At 45.3% G+C, this 18,592-nt stretch overlaps 1 protein-coding gene across 1 annotated transcript; it reads right to left on the minus strand.

Moving 5' to 3' along the window:
• Positions 1–127: 127 nt before the first annotated feature.
• Positions 128–13,486, minus strand: LOC116572165 (tubulin alpha-3 chain). Its single transcript, XM_032310951.1, has 5 exons — positions 13,418–13,486; positions 4,335–4,557; positions 3,291–3,439; positions 2,302–2,982; positions 128–515 (listed from the first exon to the last, which is right to left on the minus strand). Exons 1-5 carry the CDS (start codon positions 13,418–13,420, stop codon positions 219–221), a joined length of 1,353 nt encoding a protein of 450 aa, XP_032166842.1. The 5' UTR covers positions 13,421–13,486; the 3' UTR covers positions 128–218.
• Between the last annotated feature and the right edge of the window lie 5,106 nt (positions 13,487–18,592).

Raw genomic sequence — 18,592 nt, forward strand, 5'->3', positions numbered from 1 at the left:
GTACCCCACTCCTGCAGTGCAGGCCGGGACAGCTTTCCGTGTGGCCCAGCCTTGGGGTCCGCCCCCCGATCCCTGCAGGCAGAGGAGTGTGTACCAGCAGTGCATCACAATAGAGGTTTCATACAGAAGCTTTAATTGTGAACAACTGGGAACAAGATGTGCTGCAGGGTGGCAGGAGGGGACGGGGGCAGGGAAACTCCTGCGAGCCCCACTCCCATTCAGTATTCTTCCCCTTCCTCGGCCTCTGCTTCCACGGAATCCACACCCACCTCTTCATAATCTTTCTCTAGAGCTGCCAGGTCCTCCCGGGCCTCAGAGAACTCCCCTTCCTCCATGCCCTCCCCCACGTACCAGTGCACAAAGGCTCGCTTTGCATACATGAGGTCAAACTTATGGTCCAGGCGGGCCCAGGCCTCGGCAATGGCGGTCGTGTTGCTCAGCATGCACACGGCCCGCTGCACCTTGGCCAGGTCACCCCCGGGGACGACAGTGGGGGGTTGGTAGTTGATGCCCACCTGCGAGAGAAAAGGGGAAGAAAGCAGTCTGTGAATCTTCAGCCCAACCCAGAAGTGGTGATTGCTTTCGTGGAAATAAGACCTGTGTTGCCTTCCTCGTGCCAGGCAAGGAGTCAGGTGAGCAGGCTGTGGGTTTCTGGACAAGGACAATGGGGAGAAAGGAGTCCTGGAGCCGGCCAGCCTGGCTCAGGTCCAAGCTGCCGGAAGGGCTTTGTCCTAGCACTTGAGCCACGTAAGGTACTCAGGTAACAGGACTGTTTCTTCTAAAAAGGGATACTGCTTTCTAGTCTTCAGATAAAATTTTCTCCATAGGCTTCCACTGATGGGGATTCATTTCTGTAGCTGACACCTCTTCCACTCAAGTCTGAGTGCTATGGTTTTATCACGAGGGGAGATCACCCCCCCGCATCTCCCATCAAGGGAGTGAGCCTGTGCATCACAGGATGACAGGAATGCTGTCAGAAGTCCGAGGGCTGTTGCCACCACTGCAGCCAGAGGTGGACTATATGCGTGCTGAGTAGAAAGGGGGTGATATCCAAGACCTGGAACCAAAGGGGAGGCATTCCAAGTTTCCAAACCAGGGGACAATGTATCCCAGAGCTTTGGGCAGTGATACACAGGGTCAGTTAGAACCAGGCTCAGCAAACTTTGTCTATAAATGTCAAGACAGCACATATCCTAAGCTGGGCAGGCCACATGGTCACGGTGACAAATGCTAATTCTATCTGCAGCACAAAAGCAGCCTCAACCACACACCAAAGAACAGGTGTGCCTGTGTTCACATAAAGTTATTTACGATAGGTGGCTGGTCTGCCAATCATGCCAAGCCCTGAATGTAGAATACAAAGTGCTAGTTAAGGACAGTGCAGGGGCACCTGGGTGGCTCAGTGAGTTAAAGCCTCTGCCTTTAACCAGACAGGGTCCTGGGATCTAGCCCCACATTGGGCTCTCTGCTTAGCAGGGAGCCTGCTTCGCACTCTCTCTCTGCTTGCCTCTCTGCCTACTCGTGATCTCTGTTAAATAAATAAAATCTTTAAAAAAAAAAAAAAAAAAAAAGGACCCAGTGCAGTAAGCTCACCAGTAAGCTCACTGGTTCAGTGAGTTCTGAACAAGCAGAGATGGCATGAAAAGCAAGGCAGAGAGAAGCCCATTTTTCCAGGTAGAAAGCTTGACAGGGCTTAGTATTCAAGTATTGGACAAAGCTTCAAAGTGACAAGTTTCCTATCCTGTATCAAATGGAAGGTTGGTAAAAACTATGTGGAAGGCAAACTCAGGCCAAAATTGCTGAGCCTACCAAAAGAGAAATAAATATGTTGCCATTTTTCCCCAAAAAATATTCATGGAAATTTTTCTTTAAATCAGACTGCATGGGACATTTAAATTGGGTTTAATTTCTATATGCCTGTGAAATGAAGTAGACTTTAGCAACAGCAGTGTTTATGGTAATGCCATTTTCAAATATCCACATAAATTATCAAAATGCCTTGAAAATTTCTACATTTCTAAATCCAGACTACATTTCCCCACACTGATTTGTCACCCAAAAAAGGAACAGAGATTGTTCCAAAAATGTCCTATTCTCTTAAGAAAAATTCTCACCACAGATATATAGTGTGATAACTCAGGAAGGAAGTTCAAAAGGAACCAATGAATATATTATCACTCCGGCTAATTTATGACCAAAGGGCTGGCTGCCATGGAAGGGGGTTATTCTCCACAAAGGGCATGCTGTGCTGGGTCTGCCGCTGCTGACAGGTAAAAACCACTCTGCATCACCCAGTCCTACCTTAAATCCAGTCGGGCACCAATCCACAAATTGGATGGTGCGCTTGGTCTTGATGGTGGCGATGGCTGCGTTGACATCTTTCGGGACCACGTCGCCCCTGTACAACATGCAGCAGGCCATGTACTTGCCGTGCCGAGGGTCACACTTGACCATCTGGTTGGCCGGCTCGAAGCAGGCATTGGTGATCTCGGCCACGGACAGCTGCTCGTGGTAGGCCTTCTCGGCAGAGATGACCGGGGCGTACGTGGCCAGGGGAAAGTGGATGCGGGGATACGGGACCAGGTTGGTCTGGAATTCCGTCAAGTCCACGTTCAGGGCCCCATCGAATCGCAGGGAGGCCGTGATGGAGGACACGATCTGCCCGATCAGACGATTGAGGTTGGTGTACGTGGGCCGCTCGATATCCAGGTTGCGCCGACATATGTCGTAGATGGCTTCGTTGTCCACCATGAAGGCACAGTCGGAATGCTCCAGGGTCGTGTGGGTGGTCAGGATGGAGTTGTAGGGCTCCACCACGGCCGTGGACACCTGGGGAGCTGGGTAAATGGCAAATTCCAGCTTGGACTTCTTGCCGTAGTCCACCGACAGCCGCTCCATGAGCAGAGATGCGAACCCAGAGCCGGTGCCGCCCCCGAAACTGTGGAAGATGAGGAAGCCCTGCAGCCCCGTGCACAGATCCGCCTGAGAGAAATCACAGACCGCGGGTCAGCGCCTGCAGAAGCCACACCGCCGACCTCCAGCGAGCCACGGTCACTCCTCTTTTCCTCTGCAGGACGCTACGCGTTCGAATCGTCCACAGCGCACACGCGGGACACTCAGAAGCAAAGCAAGGCGGACGTTAAGACGGATGGATGATGGATGCACGAAGCCACCCGTGAAGGAAGACGGGGACTCAAGATTCTGGCCTGGGGTTTGGCCAGAGGGACCTTGAGGTCCCCATCCCCACCCGCCCTCCCGTCCAGGGCAACGTCCACAGGACGCCCTCTTACCAGTTTGCGGATCCGGTCCAGGACCAGGTCGACGATCTCCTTGCCGATGGTGTAGTGGCCTCTGGCGTAATTATTGGCTGCGTCCTCCTTCCCGGTGATCAGCTGCTCCGGGTGGAAGAGCTGCCTGTAGGTCCCCGTGCGCACTTCATCTACAAAGAGGATGCGTGGGCCGCATGTCTTTTAGGCCTGTTGTTAACTCACCAAGAGGGAGGGATTCGGGGACCCGCTGCATCTACCACGCACATGCTGGGCCTTGGGGGTCAGCAGTGTCAGTGTCTCACAGGAAATGTCTCTCTGTGACGTGCAGACCACAACTGCGATCTGTGGCCCTAGCAGGGAAAGTCAACTGGAGGTACAAAGTCCAATCTGACCGGTTCCCAAAGAAGGGAAAAAGCTCACACCTGCACACACACGATTATTTCTTCCCAGCTGTAGCTACAGCAACAGTGTGCCTGAGAAGCCCTTACATATTAGACAGTCACCAGGTCAGCGTGACTTCTGCCAGGCAGTCCCGACAGGGCACCCTAGGTGGCCTGCGGCTCACAGACTTCAGGCTGACATTCTGTCTCCTCCTGGGTGGCCATGAAAGGTGCGTCTCTTTGCAGCTCTCCCTGGCCACCACCTCAGGCTTCTCAGCTGGTGGATCCCAAGGAATGTTCTCTATTTACCTTCTGCGTCTAAGATGCAGGTCAAGACTCTTGTGCACCAGCAACACCTTGTGGGCAGCGTTAACGAAGGACCCGTGACCGGGCACCCTGCACCCTGGTCTACACAACCACCTGCCTGGGTCTGAGAGGGCCTCGAGTGAATCTATTACCAGCCTCTTTTTCCTGGATATCAGGTTCTCCTGCATTAGGAGCCTCGGTGCAAAAGACACTTGAAGCACTCACCCTGTAGTTTGTCACCTAACACAGTCACAGGCATATACTCGTGTGTCCCATCCTTTCTGTGGAAGGATTCAAAGGAGCACAGGGGATGTGGGTGGGGCTTTAGGGAGACTCTCTCACTGTCCCAGCAAAGCTGCCCAAGTGCCCCAGTACCTACCGACCACGGTGGGTTCCAGGTCCACAAACACCGCCCTGGGCACATGCTTGCCAGCCCCAGTCTCGCTGAAGAACGTGTTGAAGGAGTCATCCCCACCGCCGATGGTTTTGTCACTTGGCATCTGACCGTCAGGCTGAATTCCATGTTCAAGGCAGTACAGTTCCCAGCAGGCATTGCCGATCTGGACACCTGCCTGCCCCACGTGGATAGAGATGCACTCGCGCTGGGAACCAGAACACAAACCTTGAGACCTCCTTGTTTTTAAGGTAATCGACGCTATATGGCCTGGAAATGAGACCTAATATCCTAAGTTAGTATTTGTAAAATATTCTGTTGTCTTTTATTTAGATTGTATATTTATTTGTCAGAGAGAGAGAGGGAGGGTGAAAGCAAGAAGGGGGAACAGCAGGCAGTGGGGGAGAAGCAGGCTTCCTGCTAAGCAAGGAGCCAGATGTGGGACTCGATCCCAGGACTCTGGGATCACAAGCTGAGCCGAAGGCAGATGCTTCACCCACTGAGCCACCCAGGTGAGGCTCAGTTGTCTTAAGATCTCCTCAGACACATCCCATGAGCTTTCAATAATAATTTTATATCTGAACACTTATCTATCCAACATGGACAGACATACACTTAAACTGTGAATAGTAATAGAGTTACTATAATTAGTCTTTCAAGCCATCGGTAAGTAATGTAACAAGTAGAAACCATGGCTTAGAGGGGCACCTGGGTGGCTCATTCTTAAGTGTCTGCCTTCAGCTCAGGTCATGTTCCCAGGGTCCTGGGATCAAGCCCCATATCCGGCTGCCTGCTCGGTGGGAAGCCTGCTTCTCCCTCTCCCACTTCCCCTGCTTCCCCTTCCCTCTCTCACTGTCCTTCTGTCAAATAAGTAAATAAACTCTTTAAAAAAAAAAAAGAAACATGGCTTAGAACATCATAAAAAATATATGAAATAACAGTTTAAGACTTTATTTATTTATTTGAGAGAAAGAAAGAATGAGGGAGAGAGAGCATGAGAGGAGAGAGGTCAGCAGGAGAAGCAGACTCCCTGCTGAGCAGGGAGCCCCATGTGGGACTCGATCCCAGGACTCCAGGATCATGACCTGAGCCAAAGGCAGTTGCTTAACCAATAAGCCACCCAGGCACCCCTGAAATAACAGTTTAAAGTCACTGGACAAAAGACAGTGATTCAAGCAATGTAAGCCTTAGCACTGCCCCTGAAGACTATGGGGAGTTTCCAGGCTGCAAGAGGGAGTAAGGGTGTGGTGAAGAAACCTAAAGCCCTGGGACCTCCCTGAATTGAGAGAGAATTCAGTGTTCAGGGAGGCCAAAGCATCTAGAAATGATGGTGCTAACAGTGGTGGGGAGAAAGCTGCACAAGGAGCCTTGAGGATGTCAGCAGAGAGTCCCACTTGAGTCTACAGCAGAGCGGCACTCAGCACCCGTGTGTGAGGGACTCCTGAGCTCCCGTCAGTTATGAAGGAAAGGCCCTCCTAACTCACAAAGCACCAAAAGGAGTCCTCAGTAGTAGGGCCAAATGAGACCTATACTAAAGGCTGTTCGGAACTCACCTAAAGCTTAAAAGCACGCCTCAAAAGGATCAAATTATCTCTAGGTATTTAATAGCATCCCAGAAGAAAGCCTAAGAATAGTTAAGGCAATACAAAAAACAAACAAACAAGCAAAAAAAACCAAAACAAAACAAAATAAAAAAACCCAAAACAAAAAACATAAAACAAACCCTAACACCCAACAATTTAAAATGTATAATGTCAATCTAAACTTACCACGTATAAACACACACAGAGACACAGAATATATAACCATACATGAAAAGAAAAAGTAATCGATACAAACAGACTGAATTAGTTGATGACAGAACTAGCAGAGGAGGACATTAAAATAGCTATCATGTAGGGGCACCTGGGTAGCTCAGTTGTTTAGCATCTGCCTTTGGCTCGGGTCATGATCCTGGGGTCCTGGGATCAAGTCCTGCATCAGGCTCCTTGCTCAGCGGGGAGCCTGCTTCTCCCTTTCCCACTCCTCCTGCTTGTGTTCCCTCTCTTGCTGTCTCTCTCTGTCTCTGTCAAGTAAATAAATAAAATCTTTCTAAAAAATTGCTATTACGTATCCATATCTCAGGAAGGTAGAAGAGAAAATGAGGAGAAATATAAAAAAGACCTATATCAAACTGCTAATGATAAAAGGAATGCCTGAAATGCAAAATACACTGGATGGAATTAATAGCTGATTATATAATAAAGATCAAAAGATGTGGGGTGCCTGCATGGCTCAGTCGTTCAAGCGTCTGCCTTCAGCTCAAGTCGCATGATCCCAGGGTCCTGGAATAGAGCCGCATATCAGGCACTCCGTATCAGGCTCCCCATCCATCGGGAGGCCTACTTCTCCCTCTCTCTCTCCCACTGTTTGTGTTCCCTCTCTCGCTGTCTCTCTTTCTGTCAAATAAAAAAATAAATCTTAAAAAAAGATGAAAAGATATGCAGATAACATAAAAGTTCTAGAATATAAGTGAATGCTTACAGAATATATGAATATACTTAATGTGACTGAATTATACTTAAATGGTTAAAATGGTAAATTTGGTGCCATGTGTAATTAACCACAACAAAAGGTGATATACTCAGCTAGAAAAAGCAACCGTATTGATACATGCACCATGGATGAATCTCAAAACAATTATAGTCTGTGAAAGAATTCAAACTCCAAAATATGAACTCAACAATCCCATATATAGAAAATTCTAGAAAATACATCTAAATAGATTAATAGTGGAGCAAGAGTGTCAAGTGGGAGGATTTTCAAAGGAGTAGAAGGAAACCTCTGGGGGTAATGGGAGTTTTTTTTTTCTTCACTGAGGTGATGGTTTCATGGATTATCAGTATGTTATTAAATGTTAAACCTTAAAAAAAAAAAACCCAAGAAACCGAGAACAGAGGGAGAGCCTCAGCACTGTTAAAAGATCAGTGTTTTTCATCAAAATCAAAAGCTTCTGCACAGCAAAGGAAACAGTCAAGAAAACAAAGAGGCAACCCACGGAATGGGAGAAGATATTTGCAAATGACAGTACAGACAAAAGGTTGATATCCAGGATCTATAAAGAACTCCTCAAACTCAACACACACAAAACAGATAATCTTATAAAAAAAAATGGGCAGAAGATATGAACAGACAATTCTCCAATGAAGACATACAAATGGCTATCAGACACATGAAAAAATGTTCATCATCACTAGCCATCAGGGAGATTCAAATTAAAACCACATTGAGATATCACCTTACACCAGTTAGAATGGCCAAAATTAGCAAAACAGGAAACAACATGTGTTGGAGGGGATGTGGAGAAAGGGGAACCCTCTAACACTATTGGTGGGAATGCAAGTTGGTGCAGCCTCTTTGGAGAACAGTGTGGAGATTCCTCAAGAAATTAAAAATAGAGGGGCACCTGGGTGGCTCAGTGGGTTGGGCCGCTGCCTTCGGCTCAGGTCATGATCTCAGGGTCCTGGGATCGAGTCCCGCATCAGGCTCTCTGCTCGGCGGGGAGCCTGCTTCCTTCTCTCTCTCTCTCTCTGCCTGCCTCTCAGTGTACTTGTAATTTCTCTCTGTCAAATAAATAAATAAAATCTTTAAAAAAAAAAAAGAAATTAAAAATAGAGCTTCCCTATAACCCTGAAATTGCACTAGTGGGTATTTACCCCAAAGATATAGATGTAGTGAAAAGAAGGGCCATCTATACCCCAATGTTTATAGCAGCAACGGCCACGGTCACCAAACTGCGGAAAGAACCAAGATGCCCTTCAACGGACGAATGGATAAGGAAGATGTGGTCCATATACACTATGGAGTATTATGCCTCCATCAGAAAGGATGAATACCCAACTTTTGTAGCAACATGGATGGGACTGGAGGAGATTATGCTGAGTGAAATAAGTCAAGCAGAGAGAGTCAGTTATCATATGGTTTCACTTATTTGTGGAGCATAACAAATAGCATGGTGGACATGGGGAGTTAGAAGAAGGGAGTTAGGGAAAATTGGAAGGGGAGGTGGACCATGAGAGACTATGGACTCTGAAAAACAATCTGAGGGGTTTGAAGCGGCAGGGGGTGGGAGGTTGGGGGAACCAGGTGGTGGGTATTAGAGAGGGCACGGATTGCATAGAGCACTGGGTGTGGTGCAAAAATAATGAATACTGTTAGGCTGAAAAATAAATAAATAAATAAATAAATAAAGTTATTCTGTAAACTCAAAAAAAAAAAAAGATCAGTGTTTTGAAAGACTTGTTCTAATTCTGTCTAGATTTCACTGCATTCAGAAGTTTAATCATGTAATTGACAGTTTTCTAAATTAAAATTTTACAGAAATACTAACTGGCACATAATTACAACACAACAACAGATATAATTCTATTGAGTTAAAAAATACATTAAAAATACATAAAAATAAAAAATACATAAATGTTAGGGGCACCTGGGTGGCTCAGTAGGTTAAGCCTCTACCCAGGTCATAATCCCAGGGTCCTGAGATCGAGCCCCTCATTGGGCTCTCCGCTCAGAGGGGAGCCTGCTTTCCCCTCTCTCTCTGCCTGACTCTCTGCCTACTTGTGATCTCTCTCTCTCTGTTAAATAATGAAATAAAAAAAATCTTTAAAAAATTCATAAATGTTAAACATCATCGAATTACAGAATTTATTTTATTTTATGACAAAGATAAGTCAATAAAACTAAAAAGAGGTAAAATAAAGACTTTGTCAGACGTTCAAAAACTGAGGGAATTAATTATAAGCAGATCATTACAACAAGAAATGTTAAAAAAAATTACACGAGACAGAAAGAAAACATTAGATGGAAAACTGGAACTACGCAAAGCAACGAAGAACACCAAAACAACTAAAGATTTGGGCAAACATAAAAAAACTTTTGTTGAATTTTCAAAATAGAATCAAACGTTAAAGCAAAATCAGTGATTTACTGTGGGGTTTATAGCTTGTATAAAATTAAAATATGACCAACAGTACCAAAGAGGCAAGAAGGAGGAATGGAAGTATATGGCTGGGACATGGTATTATAGCACTTAGGGGCCCACTGCAACAGACTGAAGATATGCTCTATAACCCCCAAAACAACCACAAAAAAATTAAACGAAGTGGTATAGCCACAAAGCTAATAAAAAAGATAAAATGGAATCATAAGAACAATCCAAAAGAGGCAGGAAAAGAGAGGAAAGAGGGAACAAACAGGAGATAAACAGAAAACAAATAGCAACCTGGTAGATTTAAACCCAACCACACCACTAATCACGTTAAACAACATTACAAATTGAATGAAAATACCAGATTAATAGGAAGATTGTCAGAGAAAAAGCAAAACCTAACTATTAGCTAATTGCATGAAGCCCAGAGACAGTTTCCAAAGTAAAGGATGGAAAATAATATACTGTGCTAAGGCTAAACCAAAGGCAAGCTAGAGTGGCCTGATGAGCAGGGCAGTTTCGATTTAATTTTATTTTCTGCTGACACTGGCTTGCTATTAGCATATGGACTGACCTCGGTCTAGCAGGAGGGAGTTAGGGTGGATGCGACGGGGCCATCAGGTGTTCCTCCAGGCAGGTTTAGAGGAAACACCGCCCTGGCTGAGGCAGGGCACAAGGGCTGGGAGGAGTGCGCAGGCACATGGCAGGACAGTCACATCGCTCAGGCACACGGGAACAAGGTGATGAGCCTGGAGTCTTCCACTCCGCCACTTGTCTCCCACTTCTCCAAGAGCACCACGGTGGGCAGGAACCCAGAGTGTCAAAGTTCCTGGTATTGTCCCTGGTGAGGGGGCTGCCTGGGTCACACCTGGCTGGACAGCACATGGCTCACAGGAGCCCAGGCAGAAGAGAGCCCTCAGGCTGGTAGTGGACAGTGTGGGACAGAGCAGGCCAGGACCAACACTGTTGCTTTCAAAGCAAAGAATTTTACTAAGGAAAGGGGGTCATTTCATAATGGTAAAGGGGCCAAATCGAGAGGAAGGCACAACAGTGCACAGTGGTTATGTATCATCAGAGTCACCGCTTCTTGATACAGAACTTCGAAATGTACAAAGAAAAACAGAACTGAAAGGTGGGACGGTTGGCAAAGACTTCAACAGTCTCTCAATAACTGAATCAGATGGAAATCGGTCAGGGCACAGAAGACCTGGACAACATCAACCACACAGACCTAAATTACATTAGAAAACACTCCACCCCGCACAGCAGAATACACATTCTTCTCATATGCACAGGGAACATTTGCCAAGCAAACCATATTCTTCACCAACCATAAGACAAGTCTAAACGAATTCCGAATTATTCAAATAAGAGTTTGATCTGCAGCAGGAGGGGAGAGGAGACCCCCCCCCCAGCAGCCCTGCTCCTCCCTCCTACCAGTCAATCACCATAGCCCTGAAGAGCAAGGCCAAGACCCTCAGCTGCCTCCACCCCCAGCACTCCTGGCAACAAGCCCAGATCATTGTAACCATGGGTATTATTTTCCCATCATCTAATAATGATCGCATTATAGTTCAGAAATCTCCAACTAGGGGAGCCTGGGTAGCTCAGCTGGTTGAGTGTCTGCCTTCAGCCCAGGTCAGGATCCTGGGGTCCTGAGATCAGCCCTGAGTCAGGGTGTCTGCTCGGTGGGGAGCCTGCTTCTCCCTCTCCCTGCTGCTCCCCCTTCTTGTACTCTCTCTCTGTCAAATTAAATAAAATCTTTTAAAACAAAAGTTATTTCTAATTTCCTGACCCCACGCTGTAATCTCCCAGCTTTTAGGACAGATGGTATGAGGCTCCAAATTCTGCTTCTGGCCTTGTTTTTAATAAGTGAAAGACAAGGGACTATATCACAGCAAATAAGTCTAATTCTGATTCCAACCAGACTGCAATAGTGAGCCAAAAAAAAAAAAAAAAAAATTACCTTTAGAGGCAGGGACAAATTCTCCAGAAGGTACTCAACTTTGTGATGAGGCTCAGAGATGCACAAAGTTGGATTTTAAGCAAAATTTCTGCTGCTGGGATTCCCAATAAATTCATCTTCAGACACAAACCCTTCTAATAAACACAAAATACCGAGAATGGCCAACATATATTCACACCAACTTGCCACCACCTCCCCCTCCCCAGCGGTTTCCTAATCTAGTTTGTTCAGCTAAGTACTATGAATTTTATTTATTTATTTTTTAAAATATTTTATTTATTTATTTGACAGAGATCACAAGTAGGCAGAGAGGCAGGCAGAGAAAGAGGGGGGGAAGCAGGCTCCCCGCTGAGCAGAGAGCCCGATGCTGGGCTCGATCCGAGGACACTGGGATCATGACCTGAGCGGAAGGCAGAGGCTTTCACCCACTGAGCCACCCAGGCGCCCCAGTACTAGGAATTTTAAAAAATCAAATTTCAGGCATTTCAAATTGAGAAGACCGTAACATATCAAGCAACTATGGTGGAATAGCTCTTCTGATAAATCATGATTCTGATAAATCATAAATCTTTGGACAAATCATGGTGTTTTTCTCTCTTAAGAGGAAGCCTTTGCTAAAAACAATAGCTCCTAAAAATGATGAAATGCGCAAATATCTTCTAATCTTGAAACTTCCTTTTACCTGTATGGTAACAAGATACCTTTCCTTTATATTTGGAATAATTCACCTCTGCAAGGAATTTATTTGAGTAGCTTGATTTCATGCTGTGCAATGACCAGTAAGAGATACCTCAAAACCAAATTTTACAAAAGGAGAACGCAGGGGTTAGTATGAATTATTATATAGTGAATTATTATATAGCTTGTATATATGTATAGTTGTACACACACACACAAAGTTTGCAAGCTACCACAGTAATCGGCAGAGGAAACAGGATGAAGTCTCAGCCTCAGTTAACTGGGAACAAGTCAAACTTGAACTGGACCATGTGAAGTCCTGTCTTAAGACTGTTCTGGCTGCTCTCCACCTAAGGCTGTCCTCCTGGGCACTGCTTGTTCAGAAATACACAATGACAGAGGAGTTGGCTGGGTTCAATTGATGTGCAAACTATTGACGTGTTAATTCAACCAACTACCTAGTAGATCCATGAGTTGAGGATATAAAAATGCATGACTTAAAGGCAGAAGCTTAGCCTGTTTTAGGAAGTCAGGAATTCACATATATTGCCAATAAAAGGGCATCTGATAATATCTACAAAATCACAGCCATCCACTTCTGGCATCGCATATACAACTACACCAGTAAGAAAGGGCACATGCACAGACTGGAAAAAAAATCCAAGTATCCAGCGACCCCAATCAGGTTGTATGATCTGGAGTCACACACTAGGATACTATGCAGCGGTAAACAACAATGCAGATCTTTGTGGGTGGATACGGAGGGCGCTGGATTTTTTCTACAATGCAAAAACAAGGTGCAAGACTGTATACTGTGTGCTACTTAAAAAAAAAAAGATTTTATTTATTTGACAGAGAGATCACAAGTAGGCGGGGGAGGGGGGGAGCAGGCTTCCAGCTGAGCAGAGAGCCAGATGCAGGGCTCGATCCCAGGACCGAGATCATGACTTGAGCCCAAGGCAGAGGCTTAACCCACTGAGCCACCCAGGCACCCACTGTGTGCTACTTTCCGTGCAATAAAGGGGAATGTAAGCGTATCTACTCGTTTGCTTGGTTTTGCACTAAGAAAACTAGAAGTATAAACCAACCTAAATAAATAAATAAATACCTTATCTAATGAAGGAAGCAAGATTTTTCAGCATATATATATGCGTTTTCTATGATCCTTAATTCAAGACGCTGTAAATACTGCCTATTCCTGTAAGCGCCCTCGTGAGCCCACAGAGTAACAGAGACAAGTTGGCGAATTCGAATGCAGCACCTAGTGGTGCTCAAGGAAGGAAGAGTCTGGAAGGGCGAGGGCAGCGGGCGCAAACTCCCGACCCGCACGCTCCTGGGTAGCACAAGCATCCCAGAACTGCGTAGTCAGGGTCACCCTCGCGCCCCACTGCCACCGGGATCTGACCCCCAGAGCTCCACAGCCCCCGACACCCCCGCCGAAGCCTCCCGTCATACCATCGTGGTTGCCTCCTGGTCGCTCGCCGGATTTCACCTCCTCTCAATGCAATGCCACGCGCCCAAATGCCTGCCCACCACGCCGCATCGCGCGTCCTGATTGGCTCACTGCTCACGCGAATGTCATTGGCTCCGACCACTTCAGGGGGCGAGTCCCACGTCGGGATCTAAATCGTGATTGACTATTTTCTTGACCTGCGAAATCGCTTTTGATTGGTCATCAGTTTGGGCGGGAAGCGGCGAAGGAAGCTTGTGGGAATGCAGAGGTTGAGTGTCTCTTGGAACATTGGCAGGAAGCTGCCAGGCTAATGCCCAATGAACGACTGTAGAGGCGTGGCAGCGGGGCGCCCCCGATTAGGGGGGTGGAGGCCATGCTACCGTAGTTTACATCGCCCGAGCCCCATATGTTCATCTGTAAAATGTAGTCTTCCTACATTTTTAGTTTTATACTTTTACAGGAGTATTGGAAGTGACAAGGGCTGTTAACGGTGAAAGGGTCTTGCAGACTTAAGCTCGAGCAGAAACATTTTAGGGTGGTGTTTTGTTTTTTGTTTTTTGTTTTTTTCTTTTTTTTCTTTAGCAGCATTTTACTTATGCTGATGTTAATAACCTGGGCTGGTAAGAATCTTTAAGTCCTGGATCTCTCAGGGGCAAATGTAACTGGACTTCTGCAAGAAGAGGAGATGATGTGGACCACATGATAGGTTCCCTGCGGGAAGTGGCTGGGGAACACTAGGAAAGAGGGAAGCATTTATCTAGGTCTCAAAGAAAGTATCTCGAGTTTTCCAAGCAGCAAAGAGACCTAGATGGCGTGGGCAGAGAGGGCCTAGGGACAAGGAGGTCTGAGAGTTGCAAGGTTCAGCCAGGAGCACGTGGACTGCGGTGAAGAGGGTAGCATGGAAGGTTCTGGGTGGGGCCAGCATGACTGTGGCCAGACCAAGGAGTCTGGCTTTACTGGGTGGGTTGGAAACCAACCACAGGTGCAAACTGGGTTGGCCAATTAGGGAGTGTGTAAGACCACAGGGTGAGGATAGGGGCAGGAGACCTCACATTGCAGAAAGTGAAAGAATTACCCACCCACCCACTCACACACCTTAGTAAAAGGACAGGCAGAGTTTGCAAGGTTCCTGGAAGGGAGTTTGATGTGCTAGATTCACTACCCCATTCTTGCTATTGCTCCGTGGGAGAGTCTGTATTTACCCTGCAGAAGAAAAGAGCCCCTTCTCTTGGTTCTTCTAAGTACTACCTGAATGAACTAGAACTGTCATATGGAAGACCGGACCAAAATGGAGTTAAATACTGAGAATATAAATAAATAAATACAAAGTATGTATAGTAATATAAACATAGAATACATTATAATAATTTATAAATTAATGTAAAATTTTTCAAAAACACAGATGCAAAATGCAGATTTCCTGCCCTGCCTACCATTTCAAGGTCCGTTGAGGTATGAGGTAATGTTCACAATGGCACTTCAAATGGTCTGGGTTTGCAACATGCCCACCATGCATTCAGGGGGAACAGCTGTTCAGCTCCATACTCCTCCCTTGCTTGAGCAGATTTCAGATAGAGTGTGGTGTGGAGATAAGAAGAATTAGTGTGTTGAGAAGCTCAGTGTGGTGTACTGAATTAAGAACAGGTATGAGTGCCTGGCTGGCTCAACCAATGGAGCTCATGACTCTTGATCTCAGAGTGGTGAGTTTGAGCCCCACATTGGAAATGGAGCCTACTTAAAAAAATACAAAAAATTAATAAATACTTATTTATTACTACTTTCAGATTCCAGAAGGTCAGAGGTACAATGTAGTGGTAACAGGATTGGGGTGTGGGACGAGGAAGGACAAGTCCTCTGTCTAGGGTCACAAACATCAGGAGGTAGAGAGCAGGGTAGCAAGCACCTTTTACTCAAAGGGTGGTTAGGATGGAGGTCACTAACTTTTCCCCAGACTTAATTCTCAGTAAATATTTTTATGTTTTAGATATATATACATATTTTAAAGATTGATTGATTGATTGATTTTCACTAATTATTAACAATGAAAGAATCTTCCCATGTGCTTACTGGATGTTTGTATATTTTCTTTGGGGAAATATCTACTTAGATCTTTACCCATCTATATTCATATTTTTTTTCATTATTTGAGTAGAGTGGACACAATGTTACATTAGTTTCAGGTGTACAACTTAGTGATTTGACAAGTTTATATATTATGCTATGTTCACCACAAGTAGAGCTACCATCAATCTGTTCCATTAATGATCCTTTACCCATTTTTTGACCCATCCCCCATTCTTTTTTTTTTTTTTAAAGATATTATTTAGGGGCACCTGGGTTTCTCAGTCGGTTGGGTGTCTGCCTTCTGCTCAGGTCATGATCCCAGGGTCCTGGGTTCAAGACCTACATCGGGCTCCCTGCTCAGTGGCAAGTCTGCTTCTCCCTCTCCCTCTACCTGCTACTCCCCCTAGCTTGCGCTCTCTCTCTCTCTCTCGCTCTGTCAAATAAATAAATAAAATATTTAAATAAGAAATAAAGATTTTATTTATTTGACAGAGCGAGAGAGAGAGTGCACACAAGCAGGGGTAGAGGTCAAGGGAGAGGGAGAAGCAGACTTCCTGCTGAGCAGGCAGTCCTATGCAAGCTCAAGATTCCTGGACTCTGGGATCCCCACCTGAGCAGAAGGGAGAGGCTTAACTGACTGAGCCACCCAGGCACTCCTCTCCCCCAACTCTTTACCCATTTTTAAGTTAGCCTACTTGTCTTTCTATTATTAGGTTGTAAGAGCTCTTTATATATTTTGGATACAAGCCCCTTACCATATATATGATTTGCAAACATTTTGTCCCATTCTGTGGATTATTGCCTTTTCACTTTCTTGATGGTATCCCTCCAAACACAAAATTTTTAAATTTTAATGAAGCCCAGTTTATCCATACTTTTCTTAGGTTGCTTGAACTTTTCATGTCATATTTTAAAAACGATTCCTAAACCACGGTCATGAAGATGTACTCTTTTGTTTCCTTCTCAGAGTTTGTTGAGAGTTTGTTGAGAGTTTATCTAAACTAATCCATAAAGTTGCTGCCTCAGCAACTATTTTTTGTGGCTAAGGAGCCTGCAGTGGCCTTAAACTGATACTGACCCCTCCCAAGAGTATATGCCGTAGATAACAGCTCAGAGATTCGCAGGTAAATGTAAATCCCTGATATGATTCTTTTTTTTTTAAAGATTTTATTTATTTATTTGACAGAGAGAAATCACAAGTAGTCAGAGAGGCAGGCAGAGAGAGAGAGAGGGAAGCAGGCTCCCTGCTGAGCAGAGAGCCCGATGCGGGACTTGATCCCAGGACCCTGAGATCATGACCTGAGCCACCCAGGCGCCCCCTGATATTATTCTTAATCGCCCTTGTGATAAGCATTCTCAGGGCACCTCCCAGGGCCTTCCCCTGTGCACTCTTTAGATAAGACCTCTGCAAAGTTTGCCAAAACCCATTCTTTTGAATTTGAATCGACCAATCCAGGCTTAACCTGGGAATCTCAAAGCACTCCACCTGTAGACCTTAATAAAGGGATGTACCCCGGGTTCTGCCGAACTCTTTGCCTGAACCCTGCCCTAACCTCCCGGTGTGGCCCTTCAAGGTATGCTATGTATCCCTTCTAGAACCTGTAAGTAATAAACGTCTCTATTTCAACTTTTTTATGGTCTTCTGTTGAACGTAGGCTCACCATCCAGTGCCTCCAGGGCTCTACTTAACAAATGTTAAAGGGTGCCTCAGTGGCGCAACCCACTCTTGGTTTCCTTTCAGGTTATGATCTCAAGGTCATGACATTGAACCCCATGCAGGGCTCTGCATTCAGCTTAGAGTCTGCTTAAGTTTCTCTCTCCCTTTCCCTCTGCCCCTCTCCTCACGCCACACTCAGGACCCACTGTCCCTCTCTCCCTCTCAAATAAATAAATAAATCTTTTTGGAAAATGTAGTTTAACAAAGTCACAAGACAGTTTTATAATTCAGCTCTTCTATTTAGATCTTCAATCCATTTTGAGTTAATTTATATGTGTGATGTGAAGTAAGGGGCCAACTTCATTATTTACATGTGCATAACCAGTTGTCCTAGCACAGTTTGTTGAAAGACTATTCTTTTCCCGCATTGAATTGGCTCACAACCATTGCCAAAAATCAATTAGCCATCAAAAGAATGAGAAGACAAGCCACAGACTAGGAGAAAATATTTGCAAAAGCCATCTGATAAGGAACTATCATACAAAGTATTCAAAGAACTCTTAAAACTCAACAATAAGAAAACCAACAACCACATTAAAAATGGGCAAAAGACCCGAACAGACACCTACCAAAGAAGATATACACATGACAAATATGCATATGAAAATGCTCAACATTATATGTTAACAGAATTTTTTTAAAGATTCTATTTATTTATTCGACAGGGAGAGAGAGAGATCACAAGTAGGCAGAGAGGCAAGCAGAGAGAGAGGGGAAAGCAGGCTCCTCACTGAGCAGAGAGCCTAATGCTGGGTTGGATCCCAGGACCCTGAGACCATGACCTGAGCAGAAGGCAGAGGCTTAACCCACTGAGCCACACAGGTGCCCCTCAACATTATACGTCATTAGGGAACTGCAACTTAAAACAACAATGAGATACCACTACACACCCATTAAAATGACAAAAATCCAAAATGCTGACATTACCAAATGTTGCTGAGGATACTGAACAATAGGAACACTCATTCGTTGCCAGTAGGAATGCGAAATGGTACAGCTTGGCAGCTTCTTCAAAGACTAAACATATTCTTACCATATGATACAAGAATTACATTCCTTGGTACAGGCATACCTTGTTTTGTTGCACTTCGCTTTATTGAGTTTTTTATAAATCTTATAAAATGCATTGAGCATTGCCACCCTTCACAGAGTAAGTCTATCAGTGCCGTGTTTCCAACCATATTTACTCGCTTTGTGTCTTTTGTCACATTTTGGCAATTCTCATAATATCTCAAACTTTTTTTTGAAGATCTTATTTATTTGACAAACAGAGATCACAAGTAGGCAGAGAGGCAGGCAGAGAGAGGAGGAAGCAGGTTCCCCGCCGAGCGGAAGAACCCAATGTAGGGCTCGAACCCAGAACCCTGGGATCATGACCTGAGCTGAAGGCAGAGGC

This window comes from Mustela erminea, chromosome 13, assembly GCF_009829155.1.
Source record: "Mustela erminea isolate mMusErm1 chromosome 13, mMusErm1.Pri, whole genome shotgun sequence".
NCBI classification, from domain to species: Eukaryota; Metazoa; Chordata; class Mammalia; order Carnivora; family Mustelidae; genus Mustela; species Mustela erminea.

Coding starts and splice junctions, on each gene's coding strand:
- LOC116572165 (XM_032310951.1), bottom strand. Junction 3,440..4,334: donor CCTGGAACCCACCGTGGTCG/GTAGGTACTGGG, acceptor TCCTCTTTGTAG/ATGAAGTGCGCACGGGGACC. Junction 2,983..3,290: donor TGGACCGGATCCGCAAACTG/GTAAGAGGGCGT, acceptor GATTTCTCTCAG/GCGGATCTGTGCACGGGGCT.